Here is an 18,696-nt window from a genome sequence, read left to right as displayed (position 1 = left end):
CCTGCTGACTCCATATATCCACCTCAGCATTCTCATCTCCATCACCATCATCATATCCAACCCTTTTTTCTTCTTTACCGGAAACTCTGATCCATACAACAATATTTGTCACCATCTTGTCAATTTTTTCTTTCAGGTGAATTGCCATTTTCCTATCACAAAACATGCTATTCACTTCCCTCCTTTCATTTTTACCTTATTGATTCTGCTCCTAACATCCTCATCTATTTCTCTATTTTCTTGCACCATGGACCCTAGACACTAGAACACATGGTTGATTTGGACTAATAATCCAATACCACAGATGTATGTGCCCATGTCGTCTGAAAAATGTGTATAACATTCTTCCCCACCCCCCCGGTGATGCATGAACTGTACCTTTTCAGTATGTTTCTCCATTTGCCCAAGCCCCTTCTCTACTTGTTCTCCACTTCCTAAAATCATGGCCACATTATCCACCCAGAGGTATCCCTCCAGATATACAGACCTCACACAAGTAGGATTGGACTTACTACTGACCCTTGATGCACCCTAACCTGGATCAGAAATTCCTCCATCTGCCTGCATATGCTTCTAACTCATATTTTTGAGCATCTCTACATGCCTTGCATGACTCCGGCTGCCAATTGTTCCCTCATGCAGCACTGTACCACTTCACTTCTCTTGGTACACAGTGAGACACACTTTCTGTGTCAGTGAACACCAGGTTTTGTCTGAACTTCCATTGGAAGTCTCACTGTAAAATAAGGCCAATCGATTTCCTTAATATGAACACAAGCTGACTATCACAATTTTTGTACTTCTCAATCTTTGTTCAGCAACCTCTTCCCATAGTTTCATTATAGAGAGATAAAGCTCATGAACCACATAACTGCCACAGTTGTGTATCTCTTCTTTGTTCTGAAAAGCAGGCATCATGAAGCTCCTTCTCCATGCATCCAGAATCTTTTCATAAAACATGATCTAATTAAAGAATACCATGAGATGACTTCTGCTTTCTCATCCTAGTGCTTTGCATGCCACTCTTGGTACCAAAGTACTCCTCATATTATTACTTTAATAATATGCATTATTAGTGACGATGAGAGAACTAGGCAACCAACTAATGCCTCTAATGAGCTCAGTGACTCAAACCCTTATTTCTTTTCAACTCCTAGCAGGAGTTAGACTCAACACAAGCAGAAATGAAATTGAGGGAGAAAAATCATTGTTCTATCTCTCTGGCTTAATTTTTGCCCCAAAATTTCATCCTTTCCTTTGTTGCCCCTTTTTCTTTTTCAAAGGGAACAACGAGAAACTGCTTTATTTTACAACCAGCTTCCTTAGGTGACTTAATTACTACATGATTCAAGTACATCACAGTGGCTGCATCTACATGAGATGCTTACTGCACAGTAGCTCATTACTAATGCGCAGTAGCATCACCGGGCACAAACCATCAAGTGATGCTACTGCACAGTGGTAATGAGCTACTGTGCAGTAAGCATCACTAGGCAATTGTGCCAGGATACTACTGCACAGTAATGGTTATGCAAGCACTAAATGACTGCACAGTAATAACTGCACAGTGGACAGCTTGTGCAGACATGCCCAGTGATACTGTAACAAACTTGGATTCAGAGTCACAGTGGAGCAGAAAAATACTGCCTAGTTTTGTTGGCATTTTCACAATGGCAAAACTTTGGAAAGAGCAAAGAAGCAATTCAAAGCCAACCTTTTCTTCCTTTTGCTGGGTGTGTCAAATGTATTACATTTTCACATAGATTATAAACAGCTTTGTGAGCAGACACAGGGAATGTTAGTATTATTTGCCTTACAGTAACACAATGGCCCCAACTGAGCCTGGGGTTCCATTTTGCAAGATACAAATACATAAGATAAGACAGTCCCCTTCTCAAGAATTTATGAACTGAACAGAAAAGACACAAAGAATAGCAGAAGAAAGAGACTCAGAGGTAAAGTTGCTCATCCAAAGTTAGACAGCAAGTCAGTGGCAAAGCTGGGAACAGAACTCTGTTCTGCCTTCTGACGCTGTCCTCCTTTGGACAAGAAGTAAGCTGTTCCTATGCTTTACTTTCAACCATTAGCAAGAGACTAAGGCTTTGGATTGATGTAACCTGAAACAGCTTTGAAAGGGGAAGGCAGAGTTGTCTCTTCAGAGCACACATCAGGTATCACACTATAGCTTACATCTGCGTGCTCCTGTAGAGATAAAAGTGAGTCAAATTACTTTTACTTTAACTCTGAATGAAATAAGGTTCAAGTCAGCATGGTTTTGCCTGACTTATGTCTGAATACTCTTATAGTAGAAAAAGAGTTACATCTAACAGCACATACCAATTATCATTTGATAATATACAATAGATAACTGTTATGTCTGTCCATACTGTAAAAGAGATGCTCTTGTCTAGTCTAGCAACATGAAGGCTAAAAGAGAATAGGATTGTTCTCTGTCAATATAATCAAGAAGTTAAGCTCCAGAGAGAGAAAAGAATCATTTAACCTAAAAGACAATGCTGGAGTAGAACAAATAGATAAAAACTGGCCATGAATATATTTAGATTGTAAATTAGAAGAAGGATCCTAAACAACTGAGCAGAACAGAACAGTACGGTTCCGCAATGGTTTCACAGAGGAAGAAGTAGGGGCAAAGAGAAAGAAGAAAAAAAAAGATTTAAGTTGCAACTTGATCAATTTATAAAAAGGACTCTACAGGCATTTATACATGTGGTCGGGGAGGGGGGTGCTTTAGTTAGAGCGACTCTGAGACCCACTCTAATTAAAGCATCCAGTGTGTCACTTGTATCCACGTCTCCATGCTGAAAAATGTCAGTGGGGGCACTTTAACTAAAGTTTGTCAAATGAGCTTTAGAGAACCCCCACCTCCACTTTTAAGCACAGGGAGGCTGATACACATGATGCTGGAGTCTGCTGAAGCACAGTAATTACCACACTCCGGAAGACTCAATTAATTGAGTCTGCTCCTAAATGCTGTAATTACAGCAGGTCAAAGCAGTATCACCGCATGTGTATAGGCACCCTATAATGTGGTTGTTTGTGATAGCAGGAGACTAGATTTGGGGAGTAGACAGAGGTGACAATTTTCACCTGATCTGGCCTCTGAAAGTGCTCTACAGCTGTAACCAAACAGAAGTGCACAGCTGCAAGGTGCTTAAAAGGGAACAATCCTGTGAAAATCTAAACCCTCATTGCATGAGGGTTCAAATGAAGATATTTCAAAACACAGAATCTATAGTAACTTGCATCTGCCTGCCTCTCATCCTCCAAGCTGTTTTCAGAATGGGAGGGGGGAAAGGGAGTGGGGGAAGTTCAGTCTGGGGTTTTTTCAGCCAGCACTGGAGGGTGACGTGGATGGACTGGAGCCCCTGCAGGATTGTGCCCAGGTGGGGAGGCTCCAATCCACCCACCCCCATCTCCAGTGCCAGCTGGGAAACCCTTAGAAGGAATTTGCTCTGCTTCCTTTCCCTCCTCACTTCCTGAAAACTGCGCCCGGGCTGAGAGGGGGGAGGGGCCATTGGCTAAGGGAAACCAACTGCATGCTTGAAGCCAGCAGCTGAATTCCCTAACCCTCTCTCCCCCCTGGACCCATCTGTGAACTTTGGTCCAGGGCATCGTTGCAACTCATAACGCTTCCCGCAAAGCATTATGAGTTACAGTGGAGAGCTACACTTCTGCCTGCGCCATTGATGAACCAAGTAAAACCCTTTCAGTCCTATATTTCCTTTGCTAAAGCTTTTGGTCACAGTAAAACTCGTATCTTCCAGTCCAACTAAACACAACCTGTGCTTCTAATGTCATCACACAAGACCTCCTTAGGCTCTAAGCTAAGTAGTTACAGGAGGGACTGAGGACTACAGTACAGGAGCTAGCCACTGGCTAATTAATCCATTGCCTAACTAATCCATTGAGTCTGTGATCCTGTTTCTAAAAGTAGCCAGTACCTGGTATTTCAAAAGAAAATAACTTGAATACCCACAATACACCTACAGGGTTGCATGTGATAAATGGGAAAGAAAGATGATCTTCGTGGACCTTTGTCAGTCCTCGAAGAATAAAACATTTAATTCTATCCTTCTCCATGACCATAAGTAATAATCCGTGCTTGTAATGTCACATAGCCTCATCTGCACATAATACGAACTGCACACTGATTTCTGTTTGTACTGCACATTTTTTTCACCTGAGTAATTCAGAGCTGACTGATCCAATGGACCCATAGACACCGGGGCTCTTGAACTTGAAGCAAAAGATGTAGGATCATGATGTTGGGCTTGCTCAGTCACACTGGCTTCAGATATTCTTGTCTTACTGCCAATATCAGATGTTGACCTGTATACAAATTAAAATAAGAAACTGACCATTCTGAATGATAGACAACTCCCTTAGCAACAGAGATGTTTTGACTAAAAGGGTGGCAGCATTGCAAACAAAAACTAGCAAGGAATGACTTATCTTTGCTGTGGCATAATAGGAAATTGGATGAATATCAAAGAGAAATTTCCTTTGCCTTGCCTACTGCTTCCAACAGTATGTTTTACATCAGAGCATTTACCCAACACTCCAAGAAAGATCCCACTGGCCTGCCACACACAAAAATCCTGGAGAACAATAAAGCGACCAGGCTGGCTAAATACAGTATACGTGGTGCAGTATTATAAGGCCAAAGGCCAAATGCTGTGTGGTCTCAGGGTATGTCCATACCACTTCACTGGTGACCCTGAGGGCACTGTGAAGCAGCAGGCCCCAGTCACCCACTCCTGCTCCATACATGCCAAACATGTCAAAGCCAGAGAGCTTTTAAAAGCATCGGTAAGAGGGTTCCTCAAAGCATCTTTGCTGACTCATTTCTGGGTTTGATGTGGAGTAAGTGCAGGCATATTTCACAGCAGTTCTCTCAGGAACATTATGGAAATAGTATGGACAGAGTCCTTACATTACTGAAGTGAACTGTTATCCCTTAGAAACACAAGGATCTTTTTATTACTTTTATGAAATTTAATGGATAAACAAGAATAAGCAAAGCAATGCTTGCCACCTTTCTTGTTTTCTTTCTATGTAGATAAGATTTAATTGGCAACCAATCAGAAAACTCCCATTTGTTTCAGCATCCTAATGGCATTCTGCTGAAAACCCAGCAGTGTTTTGGGATTATAATTTGCCCTAGGTGATACTGTAAAGTGTAAAGATACTGTAAAGTGTAAGACTAAGGCCTCAAACAGGCATTCATTTTCAGTGATGCAAATTTCTGAGAAAGTTCCACCGCTAGAAGTATTTGAGAGAAGTCTTCAGCCTGCAGCCATGCCTCTCCCCTGCTCCTTGCACATTCCTGAGACTGGGATGATCCTAGACTGGGTTAAGCATGGGAAGTAGTGGCTGCTCTAGTCTCCTAGGACTGGGAAGAGTGGAGCAGTGGGGGATTCCTATTCTAGGACGTGGCTGGGGAACTTTGGCAGCTTCTCTGGTTCCTTCCCAGCAGGGCAACACCACCCCCCCGACCTCCAGAATGGGGTCCCCAGTCTGTGGAGCAGACAGAGAGAGGTGAGTAGTACAGCTGTGCAAAACACCATCGTTTCATTTCAATGTTTCGAAGGGACAGTGTTTCATTTTGTCGTTTTGTTTAATTTCAAAGCACTGCCCTGTTTCATTTCGTCAAAACTGTTTCGTTGTTTCAACATTTCACCGATAGGCTATAATGGGGAATCATGAAAATGCCTAAAACATTGTCATTTGTTACCTGATTCAGATGCAAATTGCAGGGATGGTAGCCCCTTCTGAGGGCATACAGCCTGACAAGTTTTAAGGAGATAGGTGCAGAGGTTTCTCAGAGACTGCACCTCAAAGTCTTGAAAGCAAAATTTGTGACACTTGCCAGCAGCAGCAGCCTCCTGTCATCTGGCACACAGATCCGGGGGCTCGTAGCCCCAGGAGGGCTGCAGAGCTGGGCAGGCCCCTGAATCTGCGCTGGATGACAGGAAGCTGCTGCAACCGCCTGGGACCGGGGCTGGGTGCAGCTCGCACCCAACACCGGGGAAGACTCATCGGCTCCACCAGCCCCATGGAGCACAGCCTGGCAGCGGGAGGCGGAGAGACCCAGGGCTGCGCTCCCCGCTGGGCTGAGCTACATGAGGCTGTGGAGCCACTTGGACTGCAGCCCTGGCTCTCCCCTGCCTCCCACCACCAAACTGCTTCAAAACTCAAAACGGTTCAAAACTTTCAAAACATTTTGAGTGTCCTCATGTCATTTCAAAGCTGTTTCAATGCTTTTTGTTTCATTTCGATCTCACTGTTTTGAGCTCAAAACGCATTGAAACAACTTTGAAACAAAACACTCGGATAAATTTTGCATCACCCTAGTGAGCAGCTGCTCCTCTGCAGTAGGGCAAAACAGGAGGGCTGCAGGTGCCATCTTTGGATATGCTGCACATGGGGGAGCTCTAAGACAGTTCCTGCAGTCCCATGCACAGGGCTGTGGGCATGTGGCTCTGCAAGTTCCATGCAGGGAGAAGCAGATCAGCCCCCGCCCCGCACCCCCACTACAGCACTTGGAGAGCTGTACATCCACTGCCCTGGCACCAGATGGGGCAGGGAGCAGCAGGCAATGCCCACATGACTTCTCCAGACCAGGTTGTATCTGGCTTTGGAAAGGCTGGGGGTGGGATGATGAGCTGTGCGGAAGTGTGCCCCCCCTCCAACTTCACCAGAACAGAGTCCTGGAGTCTGGGGAAGGCACAAGAAAGGTGTTTGTTTGACTCCTGCCAATCACAGCAATTTTCCGGGTAGAAATGTAATTCCTGTACATGTCCCTTGTAACTTCATCCACCTGAAAAGTGATGAATCTCACTATGAAGAGCAAAATTTCTATATTAAAATAAAGATGACAAACATGCTCTTTCATTAGGCATTAGAAACACAGGTAAGAAATATGGAAAAAGCAGACAAATCCCTGAGGCCAGTTTTAAAAACCCCATTTTATAATTTATTCATTCAATGTTGGGACTTCTTAGGAAAAAAGAAGCAAGGAAAGTGTAAGTGTGACTCCCACTTTTATGGCATATTTGTAATGTGATATGACATTATGTCTTTTAAAAGTCAAGTCAGACCACAGCGTAAGAGATACCAGAGCATATATCTGTTAAATTAGGCAACTGACTAGTTAGTAGCAGAATAAAAATAAGGGCCCATTTGTTGTTGGTTTTTCCCCCCATTGTGTTGAAATGTTGTGTATCTAAAAAGAAAACAGCTTGTTCTTACTTTCATGAATGCCTCTTCACTATGAAGAAGATGGTTATTAAGTGTCACTTTTGGCTTTAATACAGTTACGGAGGGATCCTCATTACATTAATAGGGGGTTACAATTCTTAGCTATAGAACAACAAAAATTACCTCCTGAGAGAGGCAACAGCCACAGGACCTGTTCTGGGAGGAACAGGGGGTGGGGGAGAGCCCATTATCATTTCAGGCAGCTGAGAAAACCTGTAAGCCTGAAAAAGAGAAGAAATTATATTTTCTCAAACATCTGCTGACCTCATTCAAAATAAAAAAATTAAGAGAACCTCAAAAATTAGATGTTTTGTTTAAATTCATGCTAGCAGTTGCTGTACATTTGTAAAATTGCTGGCTGCTACTAAGTTTAGTAGTATCTCTAGTAGTAACCATTTCATTTCAGAATTTAAAACCGGCTGATGATTTTAGAAGGATAAAGAAAGCATAAACAAACATGGATGGGCTCAAAGAGCTACTACTGAGTTTAACTCAAAAAGAAGAAACAGAAGAAAATATTGCCTCTATGATGCACGTAACCTAAGCTGAAAAGGACATCCTTCATAACTAAATAAGATTCATATCCACCTTGAACCCCTGAGGTTAAAAAAAAACCAAAAACAAGAAACCCGCAGTACTTTTTTGCTTCCTTTGAAAGTAAAAATGTTTTTAACTTAATATATGTGAAAACATCCTTGAACTAACATATACTGAAATGAAACTGCCTGCAAGCAATTACTTTATATAGCAACTTGTCTTTCCTGGCCCTTAAGGAAATAACTTGTCTTTCCTGGCCCCCCAGCCACCCCTTTTAATTTTCTGCTAGACAAGATAACAAAGTTACTCAAAGCAGAACATACAATACTGTCCCAAATAACTCCCAAAAATCAAAGCAATTCAGGGAAACATAGCTCCAGACCACTGGGCCATGAAATCAGGCATCTTGCCTCTAGCGATACTGGATTTCATCTTTAATTTAGCTGGAGAGTAAGCTATTTGTACATGAAAGAAAAGGTCTTGTGACCCAAGGCACAAGTCTGGAAGCATGAGGTTTTGTCAGCATTATCTTGAACTTTTTGTCTTGCTACAAAGTTGATTAGTCACAACTTTGAAACAAATGAAAATAGTTTGGAAATAATGACAGCATCTGACTCCACCTAACACTCAAACTGAATCTCTTGTTTGACACTCAGGCTGCTGACAGACATGAACCTCCCCGCCAAAAAACCCCCATGGCTTTAGCAGAAGCAGCAGTGAATTAATTTGACCCAGTTCCACAGCATCTGTATAGATCAGGCGCTTCAACAGGACTTTTTGGCACTCTTGTCTAAAGCTGATTCAATTAGTTATTAGATTAGGGGCAGTCAAATACAGCCCGCAGGCCACATCCAGGCAGCCAGACGATTTCATCTGGGACGTGGGCACCCACCAATTAACTGTACCCCATCCAGTCCACATGTTTTGCTCCCACCCTCATGCATGGGAGGGCCCCAGCCCCAGCCAGCACACATAGCTTCCAGGCAGGGCTGCTGCTGCCACTGCTGCAGCTGCCAGGAAACCTGCTCAGCTTCTCCCACCTCCAGAGGCTCCTCTTTGGGTCCCTGCTACAGTGGGCATGGGGAAGCTGCAGCTGTGCAGGAGCATGGAGTGTGGGGCTGGCAGAAGCATGGAGCCCAGGATCTGGGGCCCGTGCCCAGTGGAGCAGCAGAAACACAGAGCCTGGGTTGGCCCAGTTCCATTGCATGGGGTATCCCTTCAGTTCACACAGGGGCGACACACAGCGGGTGCACAGGAGTGCACGTGCACCCCCTGAGAGTGCCAGTGCACCCCCTGTCAGGCCGTGCTCCCTGTGTAGCCGGTGGGCAGCAGGGCAGGCGGGAGCACCAGTGCTCCCCCTGCAAGCAGTAGCTGAGGAGCAGGGCTGCCAGCAAAAGTGGCCGCGCCACTTCTGGAAGTGGCTGCCGGAGTTCCAATAGCGGCGTGGCCACTTTTACTGTGAGTCAGATTGGTCCCCACCAGGCCAGTGGAATCAGCCCCCAGGGGATCCCTCTTCCCCTGGTCAGTGGGATTGGCCACCCAGGGACTCAAGGGGCACCAGACACCCATGAATTTACATGCAGCTCCTGGGACTCGCACACCACCAGGGGGAAGCCGCATGCTATGGAGCTAGATGCCTAGGCAAAGGGAGAAAATATTATTTGGGGGGGATGAGTATACACGCACACACACACACTGCCCAGCAGGTAAGTCTGTGGAGGGGAAGGGGCAGGGGAGAGGGAAGAGGTGTTGGTGGGGGCAGATCAAGGCCCCCATAGTGAGGGAGGGACTGGGGCACAGGTAGGGGCAGGAGCTGGGGTGAATGGGGCCCTGGAACAGGTCATGGGATGGTTGGAGCCTGGGTGGCTTGTCCAGGAGTACAGGGGTCTCCCACCTCTGTGCACTCCCTGGGGGAGGTTCAGAGGGTATGTGCCCTCCAGAACTGTGTGCAGGGTGGAGGTGGGCTGCTGCTGCAGGCGGGGGCTCTGTTGCTGCCTCAGGAGCCACGCAACACCATGTGCCTACTGTCACCAAGCAGGCAGGAGATGTGGCGCAACCTGGTGGTGGCAAGCACATGGCATCATGCAGCTCCCAAGGCAGCAACAGTGGGGCACAGAGCCCCAGCCCAAAGTGGCAGCCTGCCTCTGACCCACGGACAAATCTGGAGGTCATGTGCCCCCCATGCCTCCCCCAGGGTGCGCATAGTGGCAGGACCCCCCCAGCACCCCAGAACGAGCTGCCCAGTCTCCGACTTTCCCACGACCCACCCCATTCACTCCAGCTCCTGCCCCTGCTTCAGCCCAACTCCCTCCCACCTTGATCTGCTCCTCCCCCAGTGGGGAGCAAGCAACAGAAGGAAGGATGGTGCACAGAGCTGCACAGTTGTAAGTGTGATACAGATGCCACTGGAATTGACATAGGGAGAATCTCCATGATTCGAGAGTTTGGAGGAACACCCGGCAGCAGGTACCCGAGCTCCAGGAGAAGAGGTAGGGAGAGAGAGCCCCACAAAGGACCCACTGAGCTAGGCCGAGACAGGGAGGATCTCTTGTTCCACTGGGTCCAATGAACTGTAAGAGACTGATTGCATATCTAGAATGAATCATGTTATGTGATTCACACCTTTGGGAAAGTCGGAACTTTATTATGTGAGCAGACCTAATCTTTAATAAATTGAGAGCAATTTGATCATCTAATGAAATTAATTTAACTGCTTTTGCTTAATGATCAATGAATGATGGATGGTTTTGATTTAATCAATTATGGCTATTTGATTGTCTAATAAAATAAATTTGGTGGACTGATTAGCTTAATGATTAATGAATGATGGACATTTTGGAATTAATGGATTATTGTCATTTGATCATCTAATGAAATTAACTGGATGAATTGATTTGCTTCATGATTAGTGAGTCCTGGACTTTTTTATTTTTTGAGTTCACCGATCATCGTTTACTTATAATTGACTGGTTAGATGGAACCTAGGCTGAAAGTGGTTCTGAATCAACTGCATTCTCTTTGGAGAATCAAACTAATAATGCTGAGTGAGCTAACACTGTGGTTGCCCCACTTTGTGGCGAGTTAGACAACATCATAATACCCAGCTGGTATGTAGAAATGGTGTGAGGAGACGTGGAGCCCTGCATAGCACCCTTGCTTGAGACCAGCATAGGTACCAACTGATAACCAGGGACCCTCCCAAAAGTATCCAAGAACAAGGAATGGCAAGTGAAAGGAGGGCCCATGGCAGTGAGTGGGACATGCTGAGGGTCAAGCTGTCTAATCCTAAGAGCCAGTATTTCGGGAGCCAGAGTTCTCGTCTGTTGTGGAACAGGTTGTACATGTGGCACTGCTTACATTCATTAAGTGGTCTTCCAGCTGAAATAACTGACCACCCCTGTATTAGAAACAAGTGCCAAAAAATCCCCACTACAGCGCACAATCGATACAGACATTGGGCGAAATGGGTTTGTAACAGGAAACCCTAGCCCTGTTATCAGGAAGCAGGAAGGCCCCTTTAAATCCAGAACCTTCTGGGTGTAGCCAGCCAGTCAAGCAGGGGTTAATGACCGAGCCCTGCCAGCTGGTCAGGCGACAGGAAGGAGAAGGCCAGAACCATATAAACCTGAAATGGAGGAGGCCAGAGGGGAAGCAGAGAAGGAGGCTCCCAATGACTGTGAAGCAGCTGCGGCAGCTGCCTTGGGGGCTGTGAGACAGAAGCACAATCACATGTAAGCGGGCACTTTGCCTCTCTTATTTTTTATTTTCATTATATAGCCATAGGGGCCCATGATTTATATTTAATGTTACATGCCAGTGGTTTGTGGCTGAGGCTGTAGGGGAGAAGGAAGCCTCATTAGCACCAAGGGGTGCCATGATACAGGGCTCAAAAAGCCCTGCACCAAGGGGTGCAGCACTAGGTCCATGAGCCCAGAGCCACTTGAAGGGAAGATAGGAGCCTTGAAGCCAGGTCCTAGTGGGTGGACTTAGGCAAACGGCGCTAACTACAGAAGATCTTGGAAAAAATTATCAAAGAGACCATTCTTGACAAACCAGCTGAAGGTAACATCCATTTGTTCTGGGTAGGTCTTGCCTGACCAATCTCATCTAAGACCAGGTGACATATCACCTGGACAAGGGAGAAGAGATTGACGTCATACATCCTGATTTTGAAAAAAGCTTTCGATCTGGTATCCCATGATCATCTTATAGAAAAACTGACCAACTGCGGCCTCGGCTACATCACAGTCCACTGGCTGGGGAATTGGCTCCATGGTCGGACCCAGAGAGTGGTAGTTGATGGAAGTCAATCATCATGGTGCGCCATGACCAGTTGGGTCCCCCCAAGGCTCCATCCTTGGGCCTATCCTTTTCAACATCTTCATTAATGATGTGGACATTAGTATCTGAAGCGGACTAGCCAAGTTCGCTGATGACACCAAACTTTGGGGTATAGTGTCCACACCCGAGGACAGGATAGTGACCCAGGCTGACCTTCACAGGCTCAGAAAATGGGCAGAAGAATACCTGATGGCCATCAACACCGAAAAATGCAAGGTACTCCACCTTGGAAAGAAAAACCTGCAGCACACTTATAGGCTTGGCAGTGCTACGCTTGCTAGCACCATAGCTGAAAGCGACTTGGGGGTCATGATTGACCACAAGATGAATGAGCCACCAATGTGATGTTGCAGCCGGCAAAGCAAGCAAAACTCTGGCTTGCATCCATAGATGCTTCTTTAGCAGATCCCAGGATGTCATCCTCTCGCTGTACTCAGCCTTGGTGAGGCCGCAGCTGAAGTACTGCATCCAATTCTGGGCTACACAATTCAAAAAGGATGTGGAGAAGCTTGAGAGAGTCCAAAGGAGAGCCACGCGCATGATCAGAGGGCAGGAAAACAGACCTTATGACAGGCTGAGAGCTATGGGCCTGAGAGCTATGGGAGCTATTCAGTCTTGAAAAGCACAGGCTCAGGGGGGACCTGGTGGCTGCCTATAAGTATATAAGGGGTGTACATCAGGATCTGGGGGAACACCCGTTCACCAGAGTGCTCCATGGGATGACAAGGTCAAACGGTCTCAAACTCCTCCAAGACCATTTCAGGCTGCACATAAGGAAGAACTTCTTTACTGTCCAAGCCCCAAGGCCTGGAACAGACTGCCACCAGAGGTGGTGCAAGCACCTACTCTGGACTCCTTTAAGAAACATTTGGATGCTTATCTTGCTGGGATCCTGTGACCCAGGATAACCTGGAGAGGGTCCAGAGAAGGGCCACTCGTATGGTTAAGGGATTGCAGACCAAGCCCTACGAGGAGAGACTAGAGAACCTGGACCTTTTCAGCCTCTGCAAGAGAATGTTGAGAGGCAACCTTGTGGCTGCCTATAAGTTCATCACGGGGGCACAGAAGGGAATTGGTGAGGATTTATAGACCCAGCCCTCTTTCCTGCTATGCAGGGGGTCAGACTCGATGATCTATTGAGGTCCCTTCCGGCCCTAACATCTATGAATCTATGACCCCAGCTGACTTACGGCCCCTGGGGTGGGGGGGCTGGACTCGATCTTCTGAGACCCTTCTAGCCCTAATGTCTATGAAATCTATGAATACAGAAAGAGAGGCAAAGCCAGAGGGGGCTGAGGCCCCAACAGCCTGGCGCCACAGGGGCATAGAATAGAAGGACACCAGTAGGCCTGGTGTCATGGAGAGTAGGTAATGGAGGGCCTTGAGCCCGAGCAAGTTAGAGAGCTACAGCCTCGGGGTCAAGCCCTGCTTAGTGGGTTTTTGACTGACAGGCCTAGCTAGAGAGAAAGGGGGTAAGCCCACAGCAGCTGAGACCCCAACATAAAGAGAAAATTATAAAACCTCTGCAAGGCACGGGGTACATCATGTGGAAGTGGGAGCATGCATTTTGCCTTAAGGCAACAGCTCATTATCCTACAGGTGGTGGAGCCTGTCTGGAAACCTCTGGGTCAGCCTCCCTCCTTTTTAAGAACCAAGTAACATCAAGTCATGGCAGGAGAGTAAAGCGGGGGGAAAGCTGATCCCCAGGGGAGGAAAATTCAGTAAGACTTGACAGAGCCACACTCACTGGCCTATTAAAAAAAAAAAAAAAGAAATGCAGCTGAAGACGGCACCATGTCACAAGGTTCAACTAATGCAATGGCTCTTCTGGGCATGTGCTGGGCTCAGCACAGGGGTGCACCAAGTTTCAAGTAAAGCACCAGGTTGGTTGGGTTTTTTTCTTTTTCTTTTTTTTTTTTTTACATCTGTAAGCAGCCTTAATGCTTTATTTCCAGAGGCAGCCTGTAGCAAGTTCAGGGTTCACCCCATTTCTCTCAAGTTTCTTCCAATCTTTAAACTATACACAATCTTTATCTCCTTGGCCTGCTGGCTCCTCTGGAGTCCTCTTAAACACCAAATAGTCAATAATAAGCATTACCATAGTCCATAAAGGTTTAATCCACCCCTCTGGTCTCTTAAGCCTACAGAGAGCCTTGGCTGGTTTTGCTACCTTAAGCTTCTCTTCCCTACTTACTCTTCCTGCTGGCTTTTAATGGCCTTTGGCCAGCCAATTAGTCTAATCAGCTGCTCCAGTCCTCCTTAGGCAGGCTTGTAATCAGGCCTGTTACACAGCCTAAGTGCTAAAGATGCCTTAAAGAATGGGCTTAGGGATAATGCATCTGTAAAATATGGTCCAGCTGCCTTGACCTTAAACTTGATGGAGTCTGTCTAGCATCACAACATCAGTCAGTCAGTCTGTCTAGTATCAATTACAGTCAGTCCAGAAACTGAAATTTAGGTAGACCCCTACAGTCATCACCAAGCCCATAGTTAAAGGGAGGACCATAAGGAGGCACTGATGTACTGTAAGTATGCATCCCTTCCCCCAGGTAAAACAAGACATAATCCAGGCATCTCTTTCCCAGCTTCTTAACTTGAGTTTTCTTGGCTGAGTAATTGTAGGTCTCAAGCCCCAAAATAACAGTCACAATTCTGGTAGCTTACCTTTTTGAAGTGCACTGAGAGAAGGAGAATAGGGAGAAGTAAGTTCTATTCTAATTGAGAGAGAGGGGAAAGAATAAGGGTTTTACTAGAACTGCAATGCCCTTCTAAAATCCCAAGTAATGAGTGTTTCTCAACCTTTTAGGCATTTTCCCCTTGGAAAATGCCAGCCCTTAACTCTTATTTGTTTTTGACTACAGAAAACTAATAGAGCAATTCTTCTGTTGTAGAGACCTCAGAAAGACCACAGCAGGTCAGAATGTTTTCAACACTGTTTTCCTAATTGAAATCTCTGGGTTTATCTTGTGAATCCTGTGTGGGTGTGTGCACACTTAACAGTTCTAAAATTGTGTAGCACCCTTTTAAGGACTTTGTGTCACCCTGGTTGAGAACCACTGCCTTAGATGGACTGTCCAGGGACCACAACACCACTGCAGAATCAAGTATAGAGGGCGGATGGCCGTGGCGCTCGTAGCTTGCTGGCTCGAGCAGGATGCTCGAATTTCTTCCACCAATCAGGAGAGGCTTCCTCCCCCTTCTCCTGATTGGTGTGTTTACAATCCGGAGGCAGAGCTCCTGGGAGAAGGGACCCTGGCGAGGTTTTCACTGCCCTTTTGGGGACCTTTTGCGATCCAGGGTGGAGCCCCAGATGGCTATAAAAGAACAGCATGTTTGGCTGGGAGACCAAACAGGCAAGGGACAAGAAGAGCAGAGATGAGAAAAGCTGGGGAGAGCTGCCCCAGTGGGTGATAGCCCTAGGCTCCTGAAGACCCCACTGGATGAGCCACCGCTGGAGCCTCGGCCCTCAGAGCAGGGAAAACTTGCTCAGGCCCCATATGGTGCACACCTTGGTGCATGGAGCCTTGGCCCTAGAAGCAGTGAGAAATGGCTTGGGCCTCATTAAGGGGCATCTGCCCTAAGGCACTCTGGGAGTATCACCAGTCCCTTTTCTCCCACAGGGACACTGGGCCTGGGCCCAGAAAAAACAGGATCACCTGGTGGGCCTAGTGGCTTACCTTAAGGATCTTGGGGTCCTGGGCACCCCTGCTTTGATGCCACTCTCAAAGCATACCCTGCGCAACCCCATTCCTGAATATAGTTATAAGTATGTGTATGTATAAGAGTGTATAGTGGTTAATTTTCTCTAATATTATCTATTGCTTTGGGATATATATATGTATATAGTTGTATATAATTCTTTATATGTTAAATAAATTCTGTATATAGTTAAGAACCATTTGTGTGGTGTGGCTCTATAGAGAATAGAGGGATCTGTACCTTGTCACAGCATCCCTCTCACAGCACTGTTGCCTGCCCCCCTATCCCATCCAATTGAGAACAGGGCACACCCTTGGGTGTACCTGGGTTACACAAGAATTCTAGAGTGCCTGGCAACAAGGGATGAGCACTACTTTACATGGACACTCTGGATTGTTAAGACCTGTTTCTATATTGCTTTTACTTTCCCTTCACTCCCTTAAATCCTCTTTTTAATAGAGATAAAGCTGCTTGTGTTCAAGGTACAGAAGCAGCCTCTAGGCTTTGTCACATGTTCACTTGCAACAGTTGCAAATCACTGTAATGTAGTGACCTATTAAAGTTAGGATGTGTCAGGGAATGGCCTTCATCTGAAAGGGAACAACTCTGCAATGACCTAGGGCACTGGTTCCTGATCTGTGGTACGCGTACCACCAGTGGTACGCAGACAACCTATCAGTAGTACATGGTGGCAGCAGGCAGAGGTGCTCAGGGCGCTTGTGCTCTGGCCAGTGCTGCACATTGCAGCAAGGGGCACAGCCTCTGCTGGGCAATCTGTATCACCAGCTCTTCCTGTGAGCATGTGCAGCTCTTGCACTCGCCGGGCACAGGAGGGAACCCCCACATCCTGGAGCTGGCTGCCTGCCCTGCCGGGGCTGTGTGGCACAGGAGGGAAGCCCTAGGTGCCTTCCCATGGGGCAGGGAAGGCAGCTGGCTCTAGCACACAGGGCTTCCCTCCCATGCCCGGCGAGTGTGGGGGAGTGCTGGCAATACAGACTGCCCAGTGGAGTATGTGCCCCTCACTGCTACGTGCAGCGCCGCCTGGAGCTGCCCCCGCTGGGTGCCCTGAGTGCCTTGAGCACCCCTACCTGCTGCTGCACCATAGGGGGTGTGCGGGTGATCCCCAAACCCCCTACCCTCCTTCACACCCCACAAACCCCACACACCCACATCCCACCCCCACAACCATATACACAACCCCCTAACATACCCTATGCCCCCCAACACACAGCCACACCCCCTACCACACACACACACACACACACCCCCCACTGGTGGTACTTAAGGTTGTATCTTTTAAAATTGGTGGTCCACAATCTGTCAGAATTTGGGAACCACCGGAATAGGGCACCTAACGTGCGCTAAACTGCTTGAATGTGCGTCTGCTCACATTTTGATTGCACTCAGTTACACAGTGCATTTAGACCAAAGTGCATTTAAAATGCAATCATCTGCAGGTCAAAGCTCATTAACTCTTATGAAGTGCCCTCTGAGCATCTCAAAGTTGCATCACTTCAGGCAAGGGTTAATTCTGGGCTGTGCTACCTAGTTTATATTAGTGTCACTTCAGCCTGCTCGATAGAGATCAAACAAGCAATATGTAGTCCTCCAGCCTCCCAAGATGCATTGCTCCTACCCTCTGTCACCCCACCCAGAGCAGGGACAAAGCCCAGGTATCCTGGGTCCTAGCCACACCCCTGCTCACCAGCCTCTAGTGGCAAGTCAGAGCTGTGTAGGCAAGGAACTGTGTTAACTCTTAACATGCAACTGCTCACAGCATGCTTAACAGTCCACAGATCTAGAATGGTGTAAGGGTAACATGTAACTTCACCCTTAGTAAGTGTTGGATGTGTGACACCACCTTTAGAAAGGCAGTTGTCCTTAAAAGGAAGGAATCAAACTGCAAAAACTCTTCAATAAGTCTGGAGGCATCATCAGCTGTAAAAAGCTGTAGAATCCCTGCAAGAAGAGACATGGGGGAGAAGATATCTCCTGTCTGACCACAGCAGGAAGCTCAAGGAGTAGAACAGCTCTCCTCAGTAGAGTGGATCTAGAGAGGTTCAAGAGAAGATTCAAATCTCCCACTGCTACCAGAGGAAGGAAAAGGACAGAAATCCTGACGTACAGCATTCTTTCTCTGGAAGTTGGATCTGTGGCTCAAGGATTGGACTTAAGACACCTCCAGACTTATCAGTGAGCCATGGTAGAGATGATGCTTGAATCAAGGGATTGTGGACAACAACTATTAATAGCCTAGTGGCTAGAAAATTCACCCATAAACCAAGGCTCAGGCTACGGCTCCCCTCACACAGAGGAGGTTCCCTCCTCTGCATCCCTCTGGCCTCCCAACACAATGCTGTAACCATCACAGGTTATGCATTATCCACCTTTTGAAATGGAGACACTGCAATTTACTTTTACTCACCGCTGGATAAATGGGTGGAGAGTAGTGATGAACATTTCTGCCCAGTGGGAGGAAGGATTCAGGCTAGAACGCAGGCTCCCTCTCCTGTTCATATTACCCCTGTGACAGCTGAAAAGTGTGCCTGTGTGATAAAGATGCTTGCTGAAGGTTCTATGAAAATTAGACCAAGTGTTTTTTCTGTATTTGTTTAGCTATTAAGCTATATGTTGTTGCTAAAAGCCTAATTAAAGTTTAAGATGTAGTGAGACCTTGTATAAAGTAAGGCCTAGTAAATTTAGCAAAGCCTAGAAGTAATAAGGCCCTGTGGCACAGTTAAAATTACCTTATCAAAAGAATACAAGGCTTGTACTGCTATTGGTCAGTCTAAGGACAGTTGAAGTGAAGGGAATCTGAGTGGTCGTACGTTATCAGTG

General features: G+C 46.6%; 1 protein-coding gene across 1 annotated transcript in view; it reads right to left on the bottom strand.

Moving 5' to 3' along the window:
* The window catches only part of KIAA1549L (KIAA1549 like), a 250,006-nt gene that overhangs the window by 12,920 nt on the left and 218,390 nt on the right, over positions 1-18,696 (bottom strand). Inside the window, exons 19-20 of the mRNA XM_025215928.1 lie at positions 7,405-7,502; positions 4,202-4,350 (exon numbers count right to left, since the gene is read on the bottom strand). Of these exons, the coding sequence (XP_025071713.1) occupies positions 4,202-4,350; positions 7,405-7,502 (247 nt within the window). The remainder of the gene's footprint in view (positions 1-4,201; positions 4,351-7,404; positions 7,503-18,696) is intronic.

Source organism: Alligator sinensis, unplaced genomic scaffold, assembly GCF_000455745.1.
Source record: "Alligator sinensis unplaced genomic scaffold, ASM45574v1 scaffold57_1, whole genome shotgun sequence".
Lineage (NCBI taxonomy): Eukaryota > Metazoa > Chordata > Crocodylia > Alligatoridae > Alligator > Alligator sinensis.
The sequence above is the reverse complement of the archived record's forward strand: the minus strand, read 5'-3'. Positions and strand labels throughout refer to the sequence as shown.